General features: G+C 35.4%; 1 protein-coding gene across 1 annotated transcript in view; it reads right to left on the reverse strand.

The window, feature by feature from the left end:
* Window positions 1-4542: 4542 nt before the first annotated feature.
* The window catches only part of LOC149287227 (plexin domain-containing protein 2-like), a 104366-nt gene continuing 87681 nt past the window's right edge, over window positions 4543-21227 (reverse strand). Inside the window, exons 11-14 of the mRNA XM_089493200.1 lie at window positions 21060-21207; window positions 19493-19531; window positions 8895-9055; window positions 4543-4659 (exon numbers count right to left, since the gene is read on the reverse strand). Of these exons, the coding sequence (XP_089349326.1) occupies window positions 4543-4659; window positions 8895-9055; window positions 19493-19531; window positions 21060-21207 (465 nt within the window). The remainder of the gene's footprint in view (window positions 4660-8894; window positions 9056-19492; window positions 19532-21059; window positions 21208-21227) is intronic.

A 21227-nucleotide genomic window follows, 5' to 3' on the forward strand; every position in this document is an offset into this window, starting at 1 on the left:
AATATGATACCTTTATTGGCTAACTGACATAGAAAGGATTGCAAGCTTTTGAGACCATCTAGGTCTCTTCTTCGATTTTTAGATTTTTTTTGTTATTTCTGGAAAGCTTATAAGTACTAGCAACCACAGAAAGAGGAATGAGACAGGAGGTGAGCTCAAGAAAGCAATATAATTTATACAGGTTTGGGGGATGGGTGGGAAAAGGTCGGGGGGCAGGTGGAGACTTGTTTTGTGTTCTAGGTTATTACCAGAATTATTTTGTGCATTCGTGCATTTGCATATATTTTCTCGTATAGATACTGAGAAGTCTAGAGTACTGAGACATTTACACCATGACCGGGTTTAATTGCTTTCTATGAATGCCCTACAGCTGTGTGTTTGATAGTTCTACTTTCCAGACACCTCACTATTGGGTTAAAAGGAACTGAAGTTGCTAGCAGTGCATGTTTTTCATCAAATGCCACTAAACTCAGCCTTAGGTGGTTTATTGTCCCTAACTTTGGAACCATAATACTTCCAATACAAAAACCACAATAGGAAACATATTTAGAGATAAAACTGTATAAGAGACTGGTCCAGTTTAACAAATAAGTCTGAAAGCGTTTTCTCTATATTTTAACACTAGAGGGTATGTCAGAGTTGGAAACCCATAGGCATCATCAGTAGTGACTACAATATTTTCACAACTGGATCAATTGCTATTTTCAAAGATAATTATATAATTCTGACTAGCTTGATATGTCTATAACCTTTTCTATTTATTTAGAATTTTACAAAACTGATAATGTAAAATAATAACAAAAAGAGATGTTTCCTAGCATACCCCTAACTGGTGTGGCTTTTTCTGTCCATGCTTTGTATTTTTTTAATAAGCCTAGCCTATATATTAGAACTGTCTTTTCAGAAGACGTTGATGATATATGGGTTACTTAATATTTGTTGAGGCCTCAGGATGTAGAACATCTGCCACGCATTTCTAAATGCATAATACACAATATGCATTTTTGCATATTTCATATCATGTTTCATATCTCATAGAGTATTGTTTTACTCATCACAAAGTCAGGTGTGCAGGGAATTAAATACAAATAAAATAGTTAAGAGGTACTCGCTATGAAAGTGTAAAGTACCAATTTGGTATTTTTAAGGAAAAAATCTTGTTAGAGTCTCTTTTCCCCAAACTCTGGGAATGCCCACCGACATCAGTGGGATCGGCCACCAATGTCACAGGACCGCCCACCAACATTACAGGACCTCCCACTGACATCAGTGGGCAGTGCTTGCCTCGTCCCATAAGGGAAGGCTCCGGTTAGCCGGAGCTAAGAAGTTCTCAGGTATGCATGTTAGTGCTAAAAATCCAAATGGATATGCCGTCATTGTGTGTGCATGAATTTTTGTACATTAACATATATGATAGATCTAAAACTATAATAGTAAAATACAGCATAATGACTACAATCAAAGAGCTTTAGAGTCTGTTGTGATTTATGTTAATTATGTTAGTTGTTGTAATGTACATCCACTTTAAGCACTGAATTTATTTTTTTAAATTATATTTTTATTTGCCGTAGCATAGCAAATATGAAAAACTATGGAGGAGAAATGAGGAGATGGAAAATGCCAGGTCATTGCATACAGAACAAGATTTAGATTTCAATGAATAGGTCAAAAGACACAGTTACATAGATTTCTTTATAAACTGCCAATCATGTGATCTTTTAACCAACCAGGTAAAAAAATATATATATATATCTTTTTTTCCCATTTTTCAGATAGTACAATGAATTTATCTTAAACAAGAATTTAAGATCAGCAAATAATTTAAAACGTCCCAAATATATTGCTTGCTAACACAAGAGCTTTGCCCCTATTGTAGTATATGTGGCTTCACAACTGGAAGCACATTGACCAAACTTCCTTAGATGTAGATAATGGCGCTGAAGTCCTAAGACTGGGAAGTCATGAACCTTGACGAATACTAAGACATAGGAAGCAGAGCCTATGCATGTATCAGATGAATAATCCAGACTATAACAGTGCACTTTGGGAGCTTACTGTTTGTGGAATGTATTGAGTCATTATTGACGATTTACATTTGAACTTTGGAAAGTTTACATACACTTGACGGCAGGAGAGTTGAGTTTATACAAGTTGCACATTCGTTAACCCATGAGTAATAGACTTTCATTCAAGACAATTGAGGATGCAATGCATTCTTCCACGCAACCAGCCTTCATTTTAGAATCCACTGTCATTATTGCACAGAAATGATTTTTTCTGTGTTTTTTTATTTTAAGCTAATATTTCTGTTTTTTTGGGAGCGGCTTTCCATGGCATGAAGATAAGAGCTCAAGAGCTTTGCTTGATGGATGGCCACTAAAATGTAAATGTTATTTTTTTCCCAACAAGTTTCACACTTTGAATGAGGGTGGACAGTGATTTTCAAAAGGTGATTTAACCCCTCCATTCCACAGCAGCATGGTTGGAGGGAGTGGGAGAGGCTCAAGATGGGAACCATGTCTCATAGGGTATATTAATGTTTTTAACTTAACTCCATCCATCTAAGCATGGGATGTGAGGGTTTAGGATAGATCTATGCCCCTAAGGTAATTTCATAAAGTGATTGATGGTTTATGCTTCAGATTTGGGTATGAGCCTAGAAAAAACCATGTTCTGGTATAGCTAGCTCAACCCCTTAACATATCTGGGAGCTTCCCAGTTATGATCATCTGGAGGCCTGCTTTTTATAGAAGTCAGGAGGTTAAGGAGATGGGGCTTGAGAGGGCAAAACAAAACACCACTCTGTTGAAAGGCTGCCCTGGACTCGTAAAACTCAAAGCAAACCCAGAAATAAATCAATAAAGCTGCAGAAGATCAAATAATCATATACAACAAAATGTAAAAAGACAGAGTTAAAAATGTTGTTTGGTTTGATGTTGTGAAGAAAGAGAGTAATATCCTTTGAAAATTTGGAAACAAATGGTATATTCTATCAACAGTTACAAATTATAAAGCAACAGGTAAAACTATTTATACTTGAACATTTATATTGTGCATTGTGTTATTCTTGGGCCAGTAAAAAAATTGAATGGAGCAGGTCAAACTATAATATGTATGCCTTCTATTCTAAAAATAGTTACAGGAGTAAAAAAATCTAAACTAAGGCATTCATATTTAGATTTAAATACAGAATGTGTTTCTTCTGAAAATATTGGAGGGTCAATTTATTTTCTTTATATGTAAATGTATTTTTCTATCTCTAAATATGTGATAAAGTGTTTGAGTTATCTGAAGAAATTGACATATAATCATAATCATGGCACTCTTCTTCCTAAATGCTGGAATGACTTGAAATGCATTATTAGTGAATTAAGTATTTTTTAATGAAAAGCAGGACATATTGTTAAAAAAAATGACTATTGTAAAGAATAGATTATCGGCAGTTACTGCTTCATCATAAAAAAATTAAGAGAAAACATGTTTATCATTTTCCTTAAAAACTGAGTTTCTTTTTAATTTTCAGGCGGAATGATAGCAGTACTTTGTCTATGGCAGATATGATAGATACCACCAAGGCTGCAGACAGCAGCTTCTCAGGAGCCATTGCACTGAAGTGGTAAATAAACAAAAAAAGTTTTCAAAATCATGAAAAATGCATATTATTTTATCTGAGGCATACACACTATATGTCGTGTGCACAAAAATCACATTGACCATTACTGTAATACTATATGTTGTAACATATAATACAGATTTGTACAACTTTTGAATTTTCTTTTATTAATATATAGAGCCATCTGAGACATTACATTTTTAGATTTCTAGGTTCCTGAGAAGGCACGGTCTCCAGATCCACACACAGAGATCTTTTTAAAGGTACCTAAGAAGGTGACAGCTGTTGTCACATATTAGATTCTTCTTGTTGGACACGAACAAGAGCAAAATAAATATTACAGATATTTTTAGAATTTCGTTTTTGGCTGGATTTTTATATAAAGCACATTATTTAATAATCGATGAGAGAAGCAACCCTTCCTCAGACAACAACAACAATTTGATGGCTACTCTGTAAAATGTTTTGGAACATCTTTTGTTCTATACAAGGAGAATCCACTTATTCTTCACTCGCAAAGTTTAATTCAGTCTATTTGGTTAATTGGTTTGCTATCCTGTACTTGTATTTGTTCGTGTGTAGTAAGGAAAGCACCCAAAAAATAACACAAAAACAAAATGGTGGCGTGCTAAAGCTATATACTGTATGTTGATCAGTATTCAAGTCTCTCCTCAAGCCAGTAGAAGAATTTTAGTTAATTTACTACTGTTGTCCACCAGAGGTGCCCAGGATATACTGCAATATTCCAAATTAGAATTATACCAAGAGCATTGGATTATCAGAAAAAGATGATCTCTTCTTTATCAAAGATGGTTGGGAAACGTCTGCAGGTTTGTCAGTTGGTGGCTCACAGCTTTTTTTTTGTAAAATATATGCAAAATGTAAATGTCTTCCACCAGAAACCAGTACTAGTATCTTGTCCTACATATTTAGCACTGCTCTGAGACTATGAAGCCTTCCTTTTCTCCAACGGGTTCAACTTCAGCATAAGCGGGATGTCCAGATCCTCTTCTAAATTTCATTGCTGGCCACCTGCTCGGGCGACGCTATTGTAAAAAAAGGAAACATATAATTATTCAAAGCAAAGATGACCTTATTTGGTGTTTCTTAGCATACATTTGATTTGCTCTCATTATTTGTTTTTAAATATATATTAAACGTTCCTAAAAAAATACTGTAATTCAGATATATAGATATGTAAACTCAGCTAAGGAAGTATCCTAGACTTCCACAAACTACAGGCACTGGTGCCATTATTTGGACACACTGCTTTCTTCTGGAAAACACCCAACTAAGTAATTATATAGCACTTTTCAGAACACATCAATACTCAATAACTACTAAATTTTTGCATGTGGAGGTGTATGGTATTAATTACTAACAAATGGTTTAAAAGCTACACAAAAACATATAGGGTATGTTTTTTTATTTCCTTTTAATTAAAAATAAAAATTGAGCTATCTATCCTTTCTGCATTAAGTCAACTGGCCTTTCTGTGTTAAGTAAATTAAACTCTCCAGCAAGTCAATAGATGCTGCTTCATTGATCAAGATGTGTCATAGGGAATAGGAAGGTAAATCTGTTCGGCTACATCTCTAGGCTTCAACCCAGGACACATAGCTGAAACTAATGGATCCTGATAACACGTTTTTGTATTAGATTTCATTTATATGGTTTATTTTAGAAATCTAATAAAGAAAGTTCCGAAGACTGAATACGCAGGTAAAGGTATAAACAAAAGGAAGTTGTTCAACTCCAACCCTGCGAGTAATAACAGTATGTTAAAAGTATCATCATTTTTAGAGACATTCCAGCCACTATATGCAATTTAATGCATATAACGCTGCAAGGTTCCTTGTAAATCTACATGGTTTTCCCCTTGTTACTATACGGATGATTCTGCAGAATCTCTTAATATGCATTTGCCCCCTTTGTCCCAAGAGATGTGTTTGGCCTAACATGCCTTCTCCATGACATGTGTAGAAGACATGTTAGGCCAAACACATCTCTTGGCACATGATATTCTTATATACTGCCAGTCAACTCCAGCTCTGGCTCGTCAAATGTCATGGACGGGGTTCTAATGACAGCACTTGCCTGCTGTTTTTTTTTTATATCCTTAAAGCAGCCAATCAGTGGCAGGAATCGGCAAATCACGGAGTATGGGGGGAGCTGCAGCTTCCACATAAGGTAAATACTTTATTATACATTATTGAAATAGTAAAGTACTTTAACATTCGTCATTCTTTGGAATACGTCACTGGGACATTAAACTGTCCCTTTAAGCATATCTTTGTAAATGTGTTTGTTTATATAAAATACATTTTTATTATTCTAAATAACTTAGTTACATAAATAAGTTATAAAGTTCAGTTACTCTTGTGCTTAAATCAGGAACTGTGCGACTGAGTCAGAACTAGATTTACTTCTGTCATCTTGCTGTTTTATGTGTTGCAGAATAGGAAATAACAGCGTTGGGTGTCTGGAAAGAATATTCTCTTATTTTGCAGAGACTTTCATCGAACTTTCTGCTTAATTGTATACATTTCATAAAGATGAATTAATGTTCAATTTAAATGCCAATGCATTCTGCAGCCAGAAATGATTAACATGCTATTGGTGATCATAATCTAGATGGTTTCTTACAGTGAAGATGTCAGGATTGTCCTCACTATGTTCTTTATGAGTCTGCTCAGGTTTGAACAACTCTGTTAATGTGAAAGGGACAAATAAAGGTGAAACTAACAATTTCTTCCATTTGTATTCTAGTAATAATTCATAAAACCTTCCCTTTCCTGCAAACGTTTCATATTAACCCTTTGGAAGTTATAGGTAGTGGCAAACCTGTCCGGCCTGCCTTTAAATATTTCCTCAATTTAATCAATTTAAACATATCATCATTATTATTGATATTATAATGATATATTAGTTATAATATCTTTTAGGCACATTGACGGACTGACATACTGAAAGGTGGAGAAAGGAGAAGAAAGTGAAAGAGAGAGAGTTAGAGAACATAAAGAAAGATGCAAAAAAGAAGTATTGTACCATCATTATAATGAAAAATAAATTGTATCTGAATTGTGTCTTTCCTGGGAACTGATACAAGACTTCACACTGAAATGTACTGCATATGAGAATGAATTTCAGAATCTGTGTTCTATTTTTGTCATAATTGGAACAACTCAACAGTTGCATAGAATGACTGTTATTATTAATCAGTCAATATTCCAATACCTACTCTTCCTCTTCTCTGCAACAGTTTAGTAAGTTGTGCTGTATGGGATATTGCTCATGCTATTCTATAGTTACAGCACAAATAAGTAAAAACATTAACATTATTATTTAATATGCATCATATATTTAAATAGCGTGCCTGGAGTTAAAGTAAATGAATTAAGTTAAAGTAAATAGAAATTAGTATTTCATGTTAGTTTTTACATCATTTTGAGGTGGATTCATGGCTAGGAATTTTATGTAGCAATATTAAGCATACAATTTACCAAATAGCATTATTGTAGAAAATATATTTGATCTCACTGTATTATTCAGGATTGTAAACTCGTTTCAGCTGGTCTCACCTAATCTTTCATTCCTGTAAAGCCAAATTGTTACCTGGTTTACTACTAGTTATATATTGAGCCACTGTATAGGCTGCAGAATACAATGGGGCTACATTATTAACCCCTAAAGGACAATGGGCGGCCCCTAAACCCATTGAAAACAATGCAGTTTGAGCCTGTACATGTACGGGATTTGTCATTAAGGGGTTAATAATAATGGTATTCTGTTTTAGAATACAGAGAGTAGACAATCTCCTATGACCTAGAATAGTAAATTATATTAAATTGTGTGATGGCAAGTAATAAATGGAAAAGGTGAGGAAAACCTTGTGCTGATGAGGAACCTGAAAGTAACCAGAGCTCATGTACCATTAGGTAAAGAGTTTCCCGCAATGACACAGAATTTGCACCCTTGAGGGATTGTTTGGAGCTGGGGGATGGGGAAAGGGGCAAATGCATATATCAGGGCATATTCTGCACAATCCCCCATGCATTTGAAACGGGACAACATAAACATTTTAAGGGATCAAGTAGCGATGAAGCACATATGACGGCTAGAATGTCCTTTAAAGGTTCTTATAGTACATAATACTAAAATTGGGTCAGTTCCTATTTTACAATACAAATTTACACATATTATTGATTTTTAGTAGTCTTGTCAAGCATTTAAATGTTGAAAACAGATTTCTTAAGCAGCAAAAATTACTTTGCTTATGATTTATTGTTAACATAGACTGGTACAATTTTTTCCAGGACTCTGTAATAACAGTAGAATAATGTCTTTTTCTTTATGAAATCTTTATAAATATTTTATTTGCTAAACACTTTTTTTTTTATCTTTAAGAGACGTGGTAAATTGGCTTGACCTAAATTGTGCGTCGTCGACTTTTAAAATTACAATTCATTGTAATTCATTTTATTACACACTTTTGTTCCAGGAGACATATTAATACAGCTTTTCTGATGTTCAAGAACATATTATTATACAGTATGTATACTCAGGTGATAATATAAATTCAAGGGCAAAGTATTTTATAAAGACACTTGGCACACATAGTCTATGTGATACTTATACCAGAGAATATGGAAGCCTCATTTCTTGCATCATTACAGCAAACAAAAATTACACCCTTAACAGTTAATACTTTATTCATATAAAATACTTTGTTCCCATTTAATTCCTACAATAGCTGTTAGAAGCAGTAAACAGTAAAGACACTTTTGAAAGCAATGTATATGTTTCCTTGCTTGCCAAAGTGCACACAGGCTATACTCACCACCAGTCAGCTACAGTGCGGAGTACAAAAGAGCTCTAGAGGGTCTAATGAGACCCCCCTTGCTAGTGCACAGACAAAGCTTCCATTTATTTCCATGGAAGCCCTTACCTGACACTGATTGGAACCACTGAGGGCGATCAGCTGCAGCTTATCCTAAAGATAAGTACTTTATATTTTCCCCCCACAAGTAACAAATGTTTATTAAAGTACCTGCAAAGTACTTTCATATGTATTCTTCATTGGTGGAGGGTGTACAGGACACTAGAACACCCCTATTAACCCCTTCATGACAAGTACATGTACGGGCTCACAATACATTGTCCATAATGGGTTTAAGGACAACCTGTTGTCCTTAAGGGGTTAATATGCAGTGATTACTTTTCAGCCCTACATCACTAGAAAATAACATATGTCTTGGGTGCAGCTACAACATTTGCTTACCTCAATAAAAAACAGACTTGCAGATGATGTTGGATGATGGTACATGTAGACGGTTATTAAAATGCCAATAATAACAAGTAGTACCAATATCAGTATTCCTATAATTAATCCAGTGTGTAACGGTCCATTCTTCTTCTCCGCTGCACTGTCATCTGTGGACGCTAAGAAAAAGTGACAGTTTTATTAAATATTAACGTGACTTTCAATTACCATATTGTAAGTTTATACATAGTTTATATGCTGACCTACATTGCATTCCATTTAACCACTTAATTGCCACGTAGTCACTTAAGTGTTAAACATTTATCTTTACCCAATTGTATATCAATAAAAAGTTGTATATATAGCTTGCTATAGACACTTTTATGACCTTATCCTTGTAACAGTGGATTTTAATGATATTTAACTTCAAATAATGCTGATGCTATAACATTCCACTTTAAAAGATTTTGGTGATGTTAGATTAAAAAAACTAAAAAAAAATTCAATTGTTACAACATGGGCTCATTACTGTAATAAAATACTAAAAAATAACATGTTTTCATGATCCTTTATTGAAACACTAAAAGACTATCATGGGCTTCATTACAATAATATAATATTATAATAATAATATTATTTTCTTAGGATAACATACACAGTGTCTGTTCAACTTGCATTAGTTATCTATGCTCTGTATTAACGTAATAATATTTTTAACATATTAAAAATGTACTGATTTGGTATTAGTTGATGTTTATGTGTATAACTTGGCCTGCATTCTGTGAATTAAAGGGACATTCCAGCCACCGCATGCACTTTAATGCATATGATACTGTAGTTTAGAAGTCCCTTTAAATTTCTGTTGTGTCCCTTTTGCAAATGCATGGGGGGGGGGTCTGCAGAATCCCTTATATGCATTTGCCCCCTTACTCGCTCCCTATCTGTGTTCTGTATAGGAGATGTGTTAGTTTGAACACATCTTCTTGCACATCTTCTTGAACATGATATATGCTGAGGACGGGGGTCAGACCCATGTGCGCATCCACAGAAAAAGCTCCCATGGGTTTCAGTGGGAGGGCTTTCCTGCCACTGATTGGATGCTTGAAGCCATAATCATCAGAGCACTGAGGAGGAAGACAGCTGCAGCTTTGTTGCTGCAGCATCTACCTCAGATATGTGTTTTTGTTTCATATTTTGAAGAATACATATTAAAGTACTCATAGACTACTTTAATATGCATTCTTCTGTTGTAGGGCTGTCAGGGACAGCAAATTGCCCCTTTATGACACGCAATGCATGTTCTAGGCTGCAATAGAAAATGTAGTAGAAATGATGTAACATGCATAGCTGACGAAGGTAGGTTAATGAAAGCAAAAATATTCACCTCCCCCGGGTTAGCCCCCCCATATTAAATTTTTTTACAAAAGATCATGGCATTTGTTAGATCATTGTTAGATCAGGTTTGATCAACTGTTTTTTTCGTTAGATCTACTCTAAAATAGGCAATATTAACAATCTTTTTCAGGGGGGGCTAACCCGTAGCCAGCCCCCCCTCAACAAAAATTTCAACAAAATGTTACTGATTATGATAGCTCTACGTTAGATCAGGTTTGATCAGACAAAATTTTTGTTAGATCTAGTCTAATTACTGAGATATTGCATATTTAATGAGGGGGGGCTGGCCCCCCCTCAACTGAAATTTTGATTTTTTTTAATGGATCTTGGTAGATATTCGTTAGATCAGGTTAGATCAACAGTTTTTTTCGTTAGATCTACCACGCAGGAGGCGGTATTCACAATCTTATTTTGTGTGCGGGGGATGGGTACACATACGGTCTGGCCCCCCCTCAACTGAAATTTGGATTTTTTTTAATGGATCTTGGTAGATATTCGTTAGATCAGGTTAGATCAACTGTTTTTTTCGTTAGATCTATCACACAGGAGGCGATATTCACAATCCTATTTTGTGTGCGGGGGATGGGTATACATAGGGGCTGGCCCCCCCTCAACTGAAATTTGGATTTTTTTTAATGGATCTTGGTAGATATTCGTTAGATCAGGTTAGATCAACAGTTTTTTTCGTTAGATCTATCACACAGGAGGCGATATTCACAATCCTATTTTGTGTGCGGGTAATGGGTATACATAGGGGCTGGCCCCCCCTCAACTGAAATTTGGATTTTTTTTAATGGATCTTGGTAGATATTCGTTAGATCAGGTTAGATCAACAGTTTTTTTCGTTAGATCTACCACGCAGGAGGCGGTATTCACAATCCTATTTTGTGTGCGGGGGATGGGTACACATACGGTCTGGCCCCCCCTCAACTGAAATTTGGATTTTTTTTAATGGATCTTGGTAGATATTCGTTAGATCAGGTTAGATCAACAGTTTTTTTCGTTAGATCTACCACGCAGGAGGCGGTATTCACAATCCTATTTTGTGTGCGGGGGATGGGTACACATACGGTCTGGCCCCCCCTCAACTGAAATTTGGAATTTTTTTCATGTATTTTGGTAGATATTCATTAGATCCGGTTAGATCAACTGTTTTTTTTTGTTAGATCTATCACACAAGAGGGGGTATTGACAATCCTATATAGTGTGCGGGGGGATGGGAATACATATGGGTTGTCCCTCCAACCGAAACAAACTGTTGATCTAACCAGATCTAACGAATATCTACCAAAATCCATAATTGTTTTTCCAAATTTCAGTTGAGGGGGGGCCAGCCCGTATGTATACCCATCCCCCCGCACATAAAATAGGATTGTGAATACCGCCTCCTGCGTGGTAGATCTAACGAAAAAAACAGTTGATCTAACCGGATCTAACGAATATCTACCAAAATCCATTAAAAAAAATCCAAATTTCAGTTGAGGGGGGGCCAGCCCCTATGTATACCCATTACCCGCACACAAAATAGGATTGTGAATATCGCCTCCTGTGTGATAGATCTAACGAAAAAAACTGTTGATCTAACCTGATCTAACGAATATCTACCAAGATCCATTAAAAAAAATCCAAATTTCAGTTGAGGGGGGGCCAGACCGTATGTGTACCCATCCCCCGCACACAAAATAGGATTGTGAATACCGCCTCCTGCGTGGTAGATCTAACGAAAAAAACTGTTGATCTAACCTGATCTAACGAATATCTACCAAGATCCATTAAAAAAAATCCAAATTTCAGTTGAGGGGGGGCCAGCCCCTATGTATACCCATCCCCCACACACAAAATAGGATTGTGAATATCGCCTCCTGTGTGATAGATCTAACGAAAAAAACTGTTGATCTAACCTGATCTAACGAATATCTACCAAGATCCATTAAAAAAAATCCAAATTTCAGTTGAGGGGGGCCAGCCCCTATGTATACCCATCCCCCGCACACAAAATAGGATTGTGAATATCGCCTCCTGTGTGATAGATCTAACGAAAAAAACAGTTGATCCAACCTGATCTAACGAATATCTACCAAGATCCATTAAAAAAAATCCAAATTTCAGTTGAGGGGGGGCCAGACCGTATGTGTACCCATCCCCCGCACACAAAATAGGATTGTGAATACCGCCTCCTGCGTGGTAGATCTAACGAAAAAAACTGTTGATCTAACCTGATCTAACGAATATCTACCAAGATCCATTAAAAAAAATCCAAATTTCAGTTGAGGGGGGGCCAGACCGTATGTATACCCATCCCCCGCACACAAAATAGGATTGTGAATATCGCCTCCTGTGTGATAGATCTAACGAAAAAAACTGTTGATCTAACCTGATCTAACGAATATCTACCAAGATCCATTAAAAAAAAATCAAAATTTCAGTTGAGGGGGGGCCAGACCGTATGTGTACCCATCCCCCGCACACAAAATAGGATTGTGAATACCGCCTCCTGCGTGGTAGATCTAACGAAAAAAACAGTTGATCTAACCTGATCTAACGAATATCTACCAAGATCCATTAAAAAAAATCCAAATTTCAGTTGAGGGGGGGCCAGCCCCCCCTCATTAAATATGCAATATCTCAGTAATTAGACTAGATCTAACAAAAATGTTGTCTGATCAAACCTGATCTAACGTAGAGCTATCATAATCAGTAACATTTTGTTTAAATTTTTGTTGAGGGGGGGCTGGCTACGGGTTAGCCCCCCCTGAAAAAGATTGTTAATATTGCCTATTTTAGAGTAGATCTAACGAAAAAAACAGTTGATCAAACCTGATCTAACAATGATCTAACAAATGCCATGATCTTTTGTAAAAAAATTTAATATGGGGGGGCTAACCCGGGGGAGGTAAATATTCATACATAAGAAAATGATTTATAAATGCCAACAAAAGTAATGAAAGCTATAGCAAGTAACTTGAGATTTCCATAATCAGGACTCTATTCTTTCACCTCAAGGTTACTCTTCTCAAGAGAAATTGATTTCAATCTGTTTTTACGGAGACAATAAACAAGCCTGTCAACTCTGAAAATAAGCCATGCCACATATATCAAGCGACAGTTTCTTAGTATGAGGGAAAGAGTTTCTTGAGGCTTATTTGTAGAAGAACGTATTCTAATTACTAAACTGCAGATGTTGCTACAAATAAGAATTAATAATAATTAAAAAAGAAGCTACCAATAAAGATCCCAAATTTAGAATATTATTTTAAAGAATCTTTCTAAAATATAGAAATAAAGAATTTGACGACAAATAAGACCATCTAGTCTGTCCACTGAGCCTGATGTGAAAACATAGACTGTAATCAGTCCTTCTTCTCATCTTAGTTCCAGGATAGCTTTTAAATTCCCTCACTATTTTAGCTTCTACCACTTTTGCTGGCAGGCTATTCCATTTATCTAGCTACTGGTAAAGTTCCTTACATTACATCAACATTTCTGACCTTCTAGTTTGTATAATATGGACTCTTTTCTAAACTTCTTTTCTTTAGAATTTGAAATAATTTGTAAAATCACCCCCTCTCTCTTCTACCCTACAGATACATATTGAGATCCTTTAGTCTTTCCTTATCCTGGAAATCATTGATCATTTTAGTAGCGCTTTTCTCGAATTCACTAAGAACAAATGACATCATATGAGCTACTGTAAACAGTTTTGTTTACTCAAAACCCCTTTTTTCTAAATACTGATACATGTTTTTGGTTATTATTATTATATTAGTATTATTATTTGTCACTGTTTAGCTGACCTTATTTGATGTTGTATCTTACTTATAAGTTGTTATCTTTGTATCTCACACAGATATGAATAACCAACAATATTACAAGATTACAGTCTTGATGTTGCATAGGGAATGAAAAATAAGAGTACACTGTATGTATTTATGGCAAAAGCGAGTCAGACAACAAAAGAATTGCAATAATATAATCCGGTCACTTCAAATTTTAAAACATTGCTTCACGGTATTCAAAGTCAACATAAAAAAAACAAACTGAAGATCAGGATTTATTTGATATTTTTAACAGAAAATACCTCAACTCAATTCAAAATATTTCTGAGGGCAAAGGAGAGGTAAGAAAAGTCCATCTCCAACGTTTTCTGAATTATGAGAAAAAGTCACCATTCGTGCTTGAATGCATATGATAGGATAATGCCTCCTTTAAATTATCAGTTTTTCCCCCTCGCAACTACATGGATATTTACTTTGATAAAGACATAGAGCTGAAACTTTAGGACTTATCCTGGGTCTCCACTCTACATCACTGTAATTGGATAGTGGCTTGAGTTATTTGTCATTGTTAGCAGAAGTGTGCCTAGGGTTAATGGTGCCTAGTTCAGTATTTCTATGGTGCCCAACGAGTAACTAATACATTGACCAACACACATTACTTAACACCATATGCTCAAAACAGACTAACATGCCTACAGACATTCTAACACCATACACTAAAACCACACACGTGAACACCATATGCTCACACATCTGTTAACACCATACACTCACACACACTAACATCAGACACTAACACGCACACTCATGCTATTACCAAATACTATAACACCCACTCTAACACAGCAAGATGCACACACAAAAGCCCAGACAAGGGAAGAAAGGTAACCATTTAAGGCCAGCAGCCGCTGAATGATGTGTGCATGGACGCCGTGTATGTTATGTGAGGACATATACTACAACTTTAAATTTGCAGAGTGTAGAATCAACCTGTTATATATAATCATGGTGGTATTTTGGTTGATTCTATTAAGTATTCATGTGTTATAGAGTATTTTTAACAATTTTCTAATGAGTTTGCTCTGGACTTTTATTGATCTATCTTAAAAAATCATCTCTGCTTCCTGTAACAGGTCTCCAAATATTATTGTGTTGCATTCAGAGATGTTCCGTACTTCCCCCTTAAGTATATTACTTCCAATTTTCTTAATGTGCCACTAATTAAGTTTTTATGTTACAATCACTTGCCTGGACCTGTCTTTTTATGTGTAAGGTCTTAATTAGTTGCCTAGTCTTTATGAAGCACATCAACGTTAATGACACATAGACAAGACCATCAGTAGGTTATATCTTAATAGGACACACAGGATATAGAGATAACCAATCTAGCAGCAATAGGTAAGAGTAAAGTAAGAGGAAAGGGATATATTCGATTTAGCTGAAGAAATTACTAGGGCGTGATGAATTACTTGGTAACGAAAACCACAATATCAGTGCTGTCAGCTTTCAATTGCAGCAAAGACTATATAGGATTTAGGTAATTGAGATGCAGATAGGTTTGTCATTACTGCTTGATATTGTCTCTTTACTTTGCAATAGAACTGCATGGAAATCAAGAGGCACAAAACAATGAGAAGTAAAAATATTCAAAACCCATCTTTATCTTGTATTTCCTTAGAATACCAAGTGTTACTTTGTACTGTATCAATAATGATTTTAAAGGAAGGATGGCAAAATAATACATTTACAAATTTCCCTAAACAAATGTAATATATAAAATAATGCATTTGATAAAAGAACGAAGCTATGTAATTTACATATTGAAAAATATAATAAATCAACAATTAAACTCAAAACAATAAGAGTATGTACACATAATGCTTCTAAAGATTAAAAACTGTTTCAAGTCACATTGATGTGTTTTTTAGGACTATGTGGAAGTTCTCCCAGAGATACAAATTGCAGAGATAATAGAGAATTGGTATTCTATTAAGGTTCAGTAAGCGCTCTATGAAGAACCACAGCTCTGGTATCTTTCAGTTTTGTAATAAATTACATTACATAAGTTATGGTGGGTAAAGGTGATGGAAAACCCTTCCACTTAAAATTAAGGGGGTAGTAGAAGCATTACTAAACACTCACCTACAGATACCAGACAATCCAGAAGGCCTGTTTTTCCCTCAGAAATCTCATGGTGCTGCCACAACCACAAGGGATTCTGGGTAGGCGCACGCAAATAAGGTCAACAATAATCACCTTTTGCCTCTATATCCACTTTGTAATGAGTTTGCTCTGGACTTTGCTGTCTTGTACAGCGGGCAATTACTGTCAAGGGATCCACCATGAGATTTCTGAGGGAAAACCAAGCCTTCTGGCTTGTCTGGTGTCTGTAGATGAGACAGACACTTCTACTCCCCCTTTATACATTACATTAACTGTTATTGTTTCAGTACTGAAAATGGAGCATTTTAAAGCCCTAAACGACCCCACTGACATTATGTAATAAGGATGTCAGCGTTGGCGTAGTTAATACATCATTGTGAGCAGTGTGGCCAGGCATGGTCCCCAGAAGGTTGATGATTGCGGGAGTGTGAGAGAAAATGTATTTTATCCTCCGATCAACATACCCTATATTACAGAAACTGATAATTCAGTTTTCTGCATCTCACCAATGACATGTCTAATACAGTATAATGGTTTTAATATGACATCTGTGTCTTCAATCCGTATCATAGTGTTGGTGTCATTAATGTTAGGCTGTTAATGTCTTGTAGATTTTATTTTTTTAATACTATAATATAATAGAGTTTTTAAAATGAAAAAAGAATATACTGTTTGTTCAATACACATCTTTTCTTAAAGTCCACCAAAATAGCAGAAAAAAGTATTATTGAAAGGTTTTTTTATAGTATTTGTTCATGGCTTCATAAAGATATTTATTTTGCATAAAAATAGTTTTGTTCATGGATGATATTAATAATGTATAGCTCGCAAAATATACAATGTCTGCACTTAACCAAATAATCTGAAAGGACTTATCTGACTATCCGATTGCATTGATTAAGTACATCTTTTTCTCCAGTGAAATCGCTCCTGCTGATTACAGTTTTTACAAAATCCTGCCTTGGAGGGATACAAGCTCAGCATTCATCAGACTTGGAACTATGAAACTAAAGATGTCTGCAAGGTTTACTGATTACATTGAAGTAATGCCCCTGGCAATAAGGAATTTTATCTTATTAAAATATATGCCGGGGCAAACACTTATGAATTATTTAAGATTTTTCAAGAAAAAAGTTCTCTGATTTGGAGGTACATTTCAGAACACAAATAAGAAACACAAAGTGAATCCCTTTTATGCGTCTTTAAAGTCTTTATTTTGTATTAGAAAAGTAATCTCCCCTTAGGGCGTGAATCTATAATTAAGTAAAGACTTGATACAGTTGAATAATGATAAATGCATTCATCCAGAACATATTATTATTATATTTTATTTATAATGCTTCACACAATGCATATATTCAAGGGGTCTAAGACAAACTGATACATTCGGTAAAGAGGGCTCTGCTCGCTTAGATGTTGTTTATTTATGTTTGTATGTAGAGCTACATGCCTTGCAGCAAAATTAGCTACAATCCAGTTACTTGAGAATTAGAGAACATGATCACAACAGAACATCTGCAACTGAAGATGTGGTGCAGTATCTGCTGGCAATTTTATAAAAACATAGTACTATAAATATCTGGGCTGGCACTGAGCATTGTGAGAGCCCTTGTTAGGAAAGAGTGAATTTACGAGCTTTCACTGATGTCCTACGCATGCTGAGATTGGACATAAAGGTCATGACAGCTTTGTCAGACACACACCTGTCACGAAAAAGTAGCATCAACCTGGTGAGACTCTGCACTACCAGGACAGTAACAAAAGTTTTGCTGAAATTGTTGGTAGGATGACCAGATGTCCCTATTTGCAGGGAATAACCCCTTGATTGTGGCTTGTCCCCAGAATTTTTTCTTTTGTACCCATAGTGAACATCGTTTTTTTTTATTACTCTTACTAAAACCCCACCAGCCAATTTATTTTATTTAAAACTGCCCTTCATCATTTTTGCTTCTATCTGATTTTTTTTATACTTCTTGCCCCATTTATATCTAACAAGCTGGAGCCACACACATAAAAAACTGGATTTATGTGACATAAATGGATTCAAGATGAGTAAAGTTATCAGACACCTTTTAAAATTAATTCATTTTAATTAAAAAAAAATACCTACAAACTCCTTTGTGACATCCTTATGAAAAAAGTCTTGTTAAAATTAGATAATTATTCTTGAGACAAGCTGCATTTTTATTTAGCTCCAAATATTATAGTTCAAAAGCTTAAATATATATATGCATATACAGGAATAAAATGTAGGGAAAACAGAGAGAATAAGACTAAGATAGAAAAACAGGAATGTTTGTTAGGGGCCAAAGTGAAGAATACAATAGGGAATAAACCAGAAATAGACAGGGAGTAGGTATGAATAGAAAAAAGTACATGGAAGGGAAATCAAAAGGAACTGTCAGAGAGAAGCTGATGGTAAATAAGACATACAGGTCTATTCACTAAACATTAACTTGAATGTGCTCCTTTGACGTGAATGGGTCCCCTTCCTTGCACAATCTCTTTGCTATACAAGCTGCTATTGGAAGAGCATAAGCTCGTTCCCCTAAAATGTATGGGCAACTGGGAAACAGCTCTAGGTTAACCGATGAATAACTAACAATGGCAGAAATCTGCAAGTACTTGTTCGGTAGAGTGCAAAGTGCAGAAAAATACGTAAAAAGTGCTGGCAATGAGGTATAGAACACCAATTCAGCTGAGCATGAGGGGGCTTCTAGTTGATGACAAATGCTAGAGATGTAAGAGGGCCATAGGGACTTTCCTTCACGTACGGTGGGACTGCGACTGCATGATTTCACAGTTTTGGGGCAGGGTCTATGCCACTCTGCAAAAAGTGGCCTTTGATAAAGTGTCTGAGGGTGTGAAACATGTAAGGCATTTCTTTCCACCGGGACAAGGGCACCTGTAAATGCTGAAAATAAATGCACTTTTTTGCATAAGCCTCTAGAAGCCCAGCATTTCATTTGTTGTTGGCGTGGAGTCATATGCTTTTTTTATATTTTTCAATTTGACACATAGTAATCCTGGCTGGAGTAATCAGCTTCTGTGAAAATAGAGGGTCCCCCCCTTTTTATTTCTTCTAGTTGCAGTATGAGTTTTAACTTAACGTTTTCAGCACTTTCCTGTTTTCTTGACAAAATCAAATAAAAATCAATTTACAAAAAAAAAAAAAGAAATATCTTCACACATAATGGAAACCTGCTTTAGTAAATATATATCATATATATATAGACAATGTTATGGGGACTGAATAGTTGACTATCGCATCCAGAACCTTACCTCCATTGTCTTTCAGATGAAGCGCTATCTTTGTGTCATCTACAAAATAAAGTCAAGCATAAGGAAAAAAAGCATAAAAAAGACAATTGTGATACCGAAAGAACATTGTAAAGCTTCAAATTATGATAAACACTTCATAAAGTGGGTCCATTTTCTGACACATAAAGGCATATGAATTATCTATAGAACATGTTTAAAATGTGTACAGAAATACAATAAAATATAGGTTAGCATTAAAACCTGCTATAACTTAAGAAAAGAGGTATTTAGGTAAGTGTGATTTTATTTTTAAATTACTTAATTTTAGTATTCTAAAAATATAAACTTCAAAATGCAGGATTCTCGCCATGTTTTTGCAATTAAACTTTGTTTTAACAAAAGCATGTGTCTTCAAGATTGCCCATGACCAGAAACCTTTCGAAGCGCAGAACGTTTTTTGAAGCATTATTCAAACTACAGAACTTGAATTAAAAAAACCCGCATGTAAAGGTTATACACAATGTAAAAAGTAATAGATGCATAACAAAATGAGCTCATATACTTCATGCTACATATGTATGTGATAAACTCTAGCTCAACAACACCACAGATTTTATCTATTCTTCGACATGTTGTTCATTAGTTCAAATGTTACATAAGTAAAATCATTATTTGTAAAGAATAGAGAATTTAACTATTGTACTGCTGTCGATTTGCAGTTCTGTTAATGGTGAAATTAAATGATACACTAGAAAAGTTTATAAGAATGCTTGTGCCTATGTTAGTGGCTACTCTGTGAGTGAGCGTGGTGTTTATGGCCATTCTAAAACCTCACAAATGTGTTCATCTGGATGGTTCTCTGTAAAGCTCAGGGGATACTGAACTCAATTACTGTGTTAGTTTCACTGCAAGTTCAACCTGAGCATAATACTTTAATATTCCATCCTCTGTCTTTTATCTCCCTTTTGATTAGGACTGTTTCTGTCTACCTAGTCCTATTAAGCGAGGCATTGCAGGAATTCCAGCCTGGATTTCTGCTACATTATGCGATTCTCCCTCAGTGTACAACTTTCTAAGGTGCACTTTGGGAGGTAGTTAGACATAGCTAAATTGCAGCCCTGTCTATGATAGCTCTTTTCGTATATAAAAAAACAAAAAAATCTTGCTCCTACAATGTCTTTCAGTTTTATTTATTTTGATTTCGTAGCGTATGGGTAACTTTAGTACTATTTTGTGCTTACAGCCACCTGGGATATAGATCTAACTCAGATTTCTATCCATTTATATAAGCATTTTCTATGGTACCAAGTAATTCAAAATATCTTTCTAATTATGAAACAATTATGAAACGATTTACATTGATGTTTTGCAGGGGTATCTCTCTGCTCCACACCAAGCCACCATTTGCTGGCTGCCCTAGACAGCCCCCACTCCCATGTAGGAGAGTAAGTGGACAAAAGAAAATGAATTTATTTTATATATATATTTTTTTTATTTATTCAGTACATTGGTCGTTTGCTGCCATGTCCCACTCATGTTTCAGCATACATGGTAAGGAAAATGCCCTGTAGGGTGTTATATGAATTACCTTCTGTAGGGAGGCTGCTTGGGAGATGTGATGTAAACATTCTTGATGTAGTAGTTAAATCTCTCCAAGTTGTTGCATGGATCCCAGCAGTAGTATGATGTGGAACTTCAGTTGTCTGTACAAGATCTCCACAAACTTTATCTTTGGACTATTAAAGCAAATGAGAAA

This window comes from Sceloporus occidentalis, unplaced genomic scaffold (genome assembly GCF_023333645.1).
Source record: "Sceloporus occidentalis isolate IW3139 unplaced genomic scaffold, rSceOcc1.0.p SCAF_63, whole genome shotgun sequence".
NCBI classification, from domain to species: Eukaryota; Metazoa; Chordata; class Lepidosauria; order Squamata; family Phrynosomatidae; genus Sceloporus; species Sceloporus occidentalis.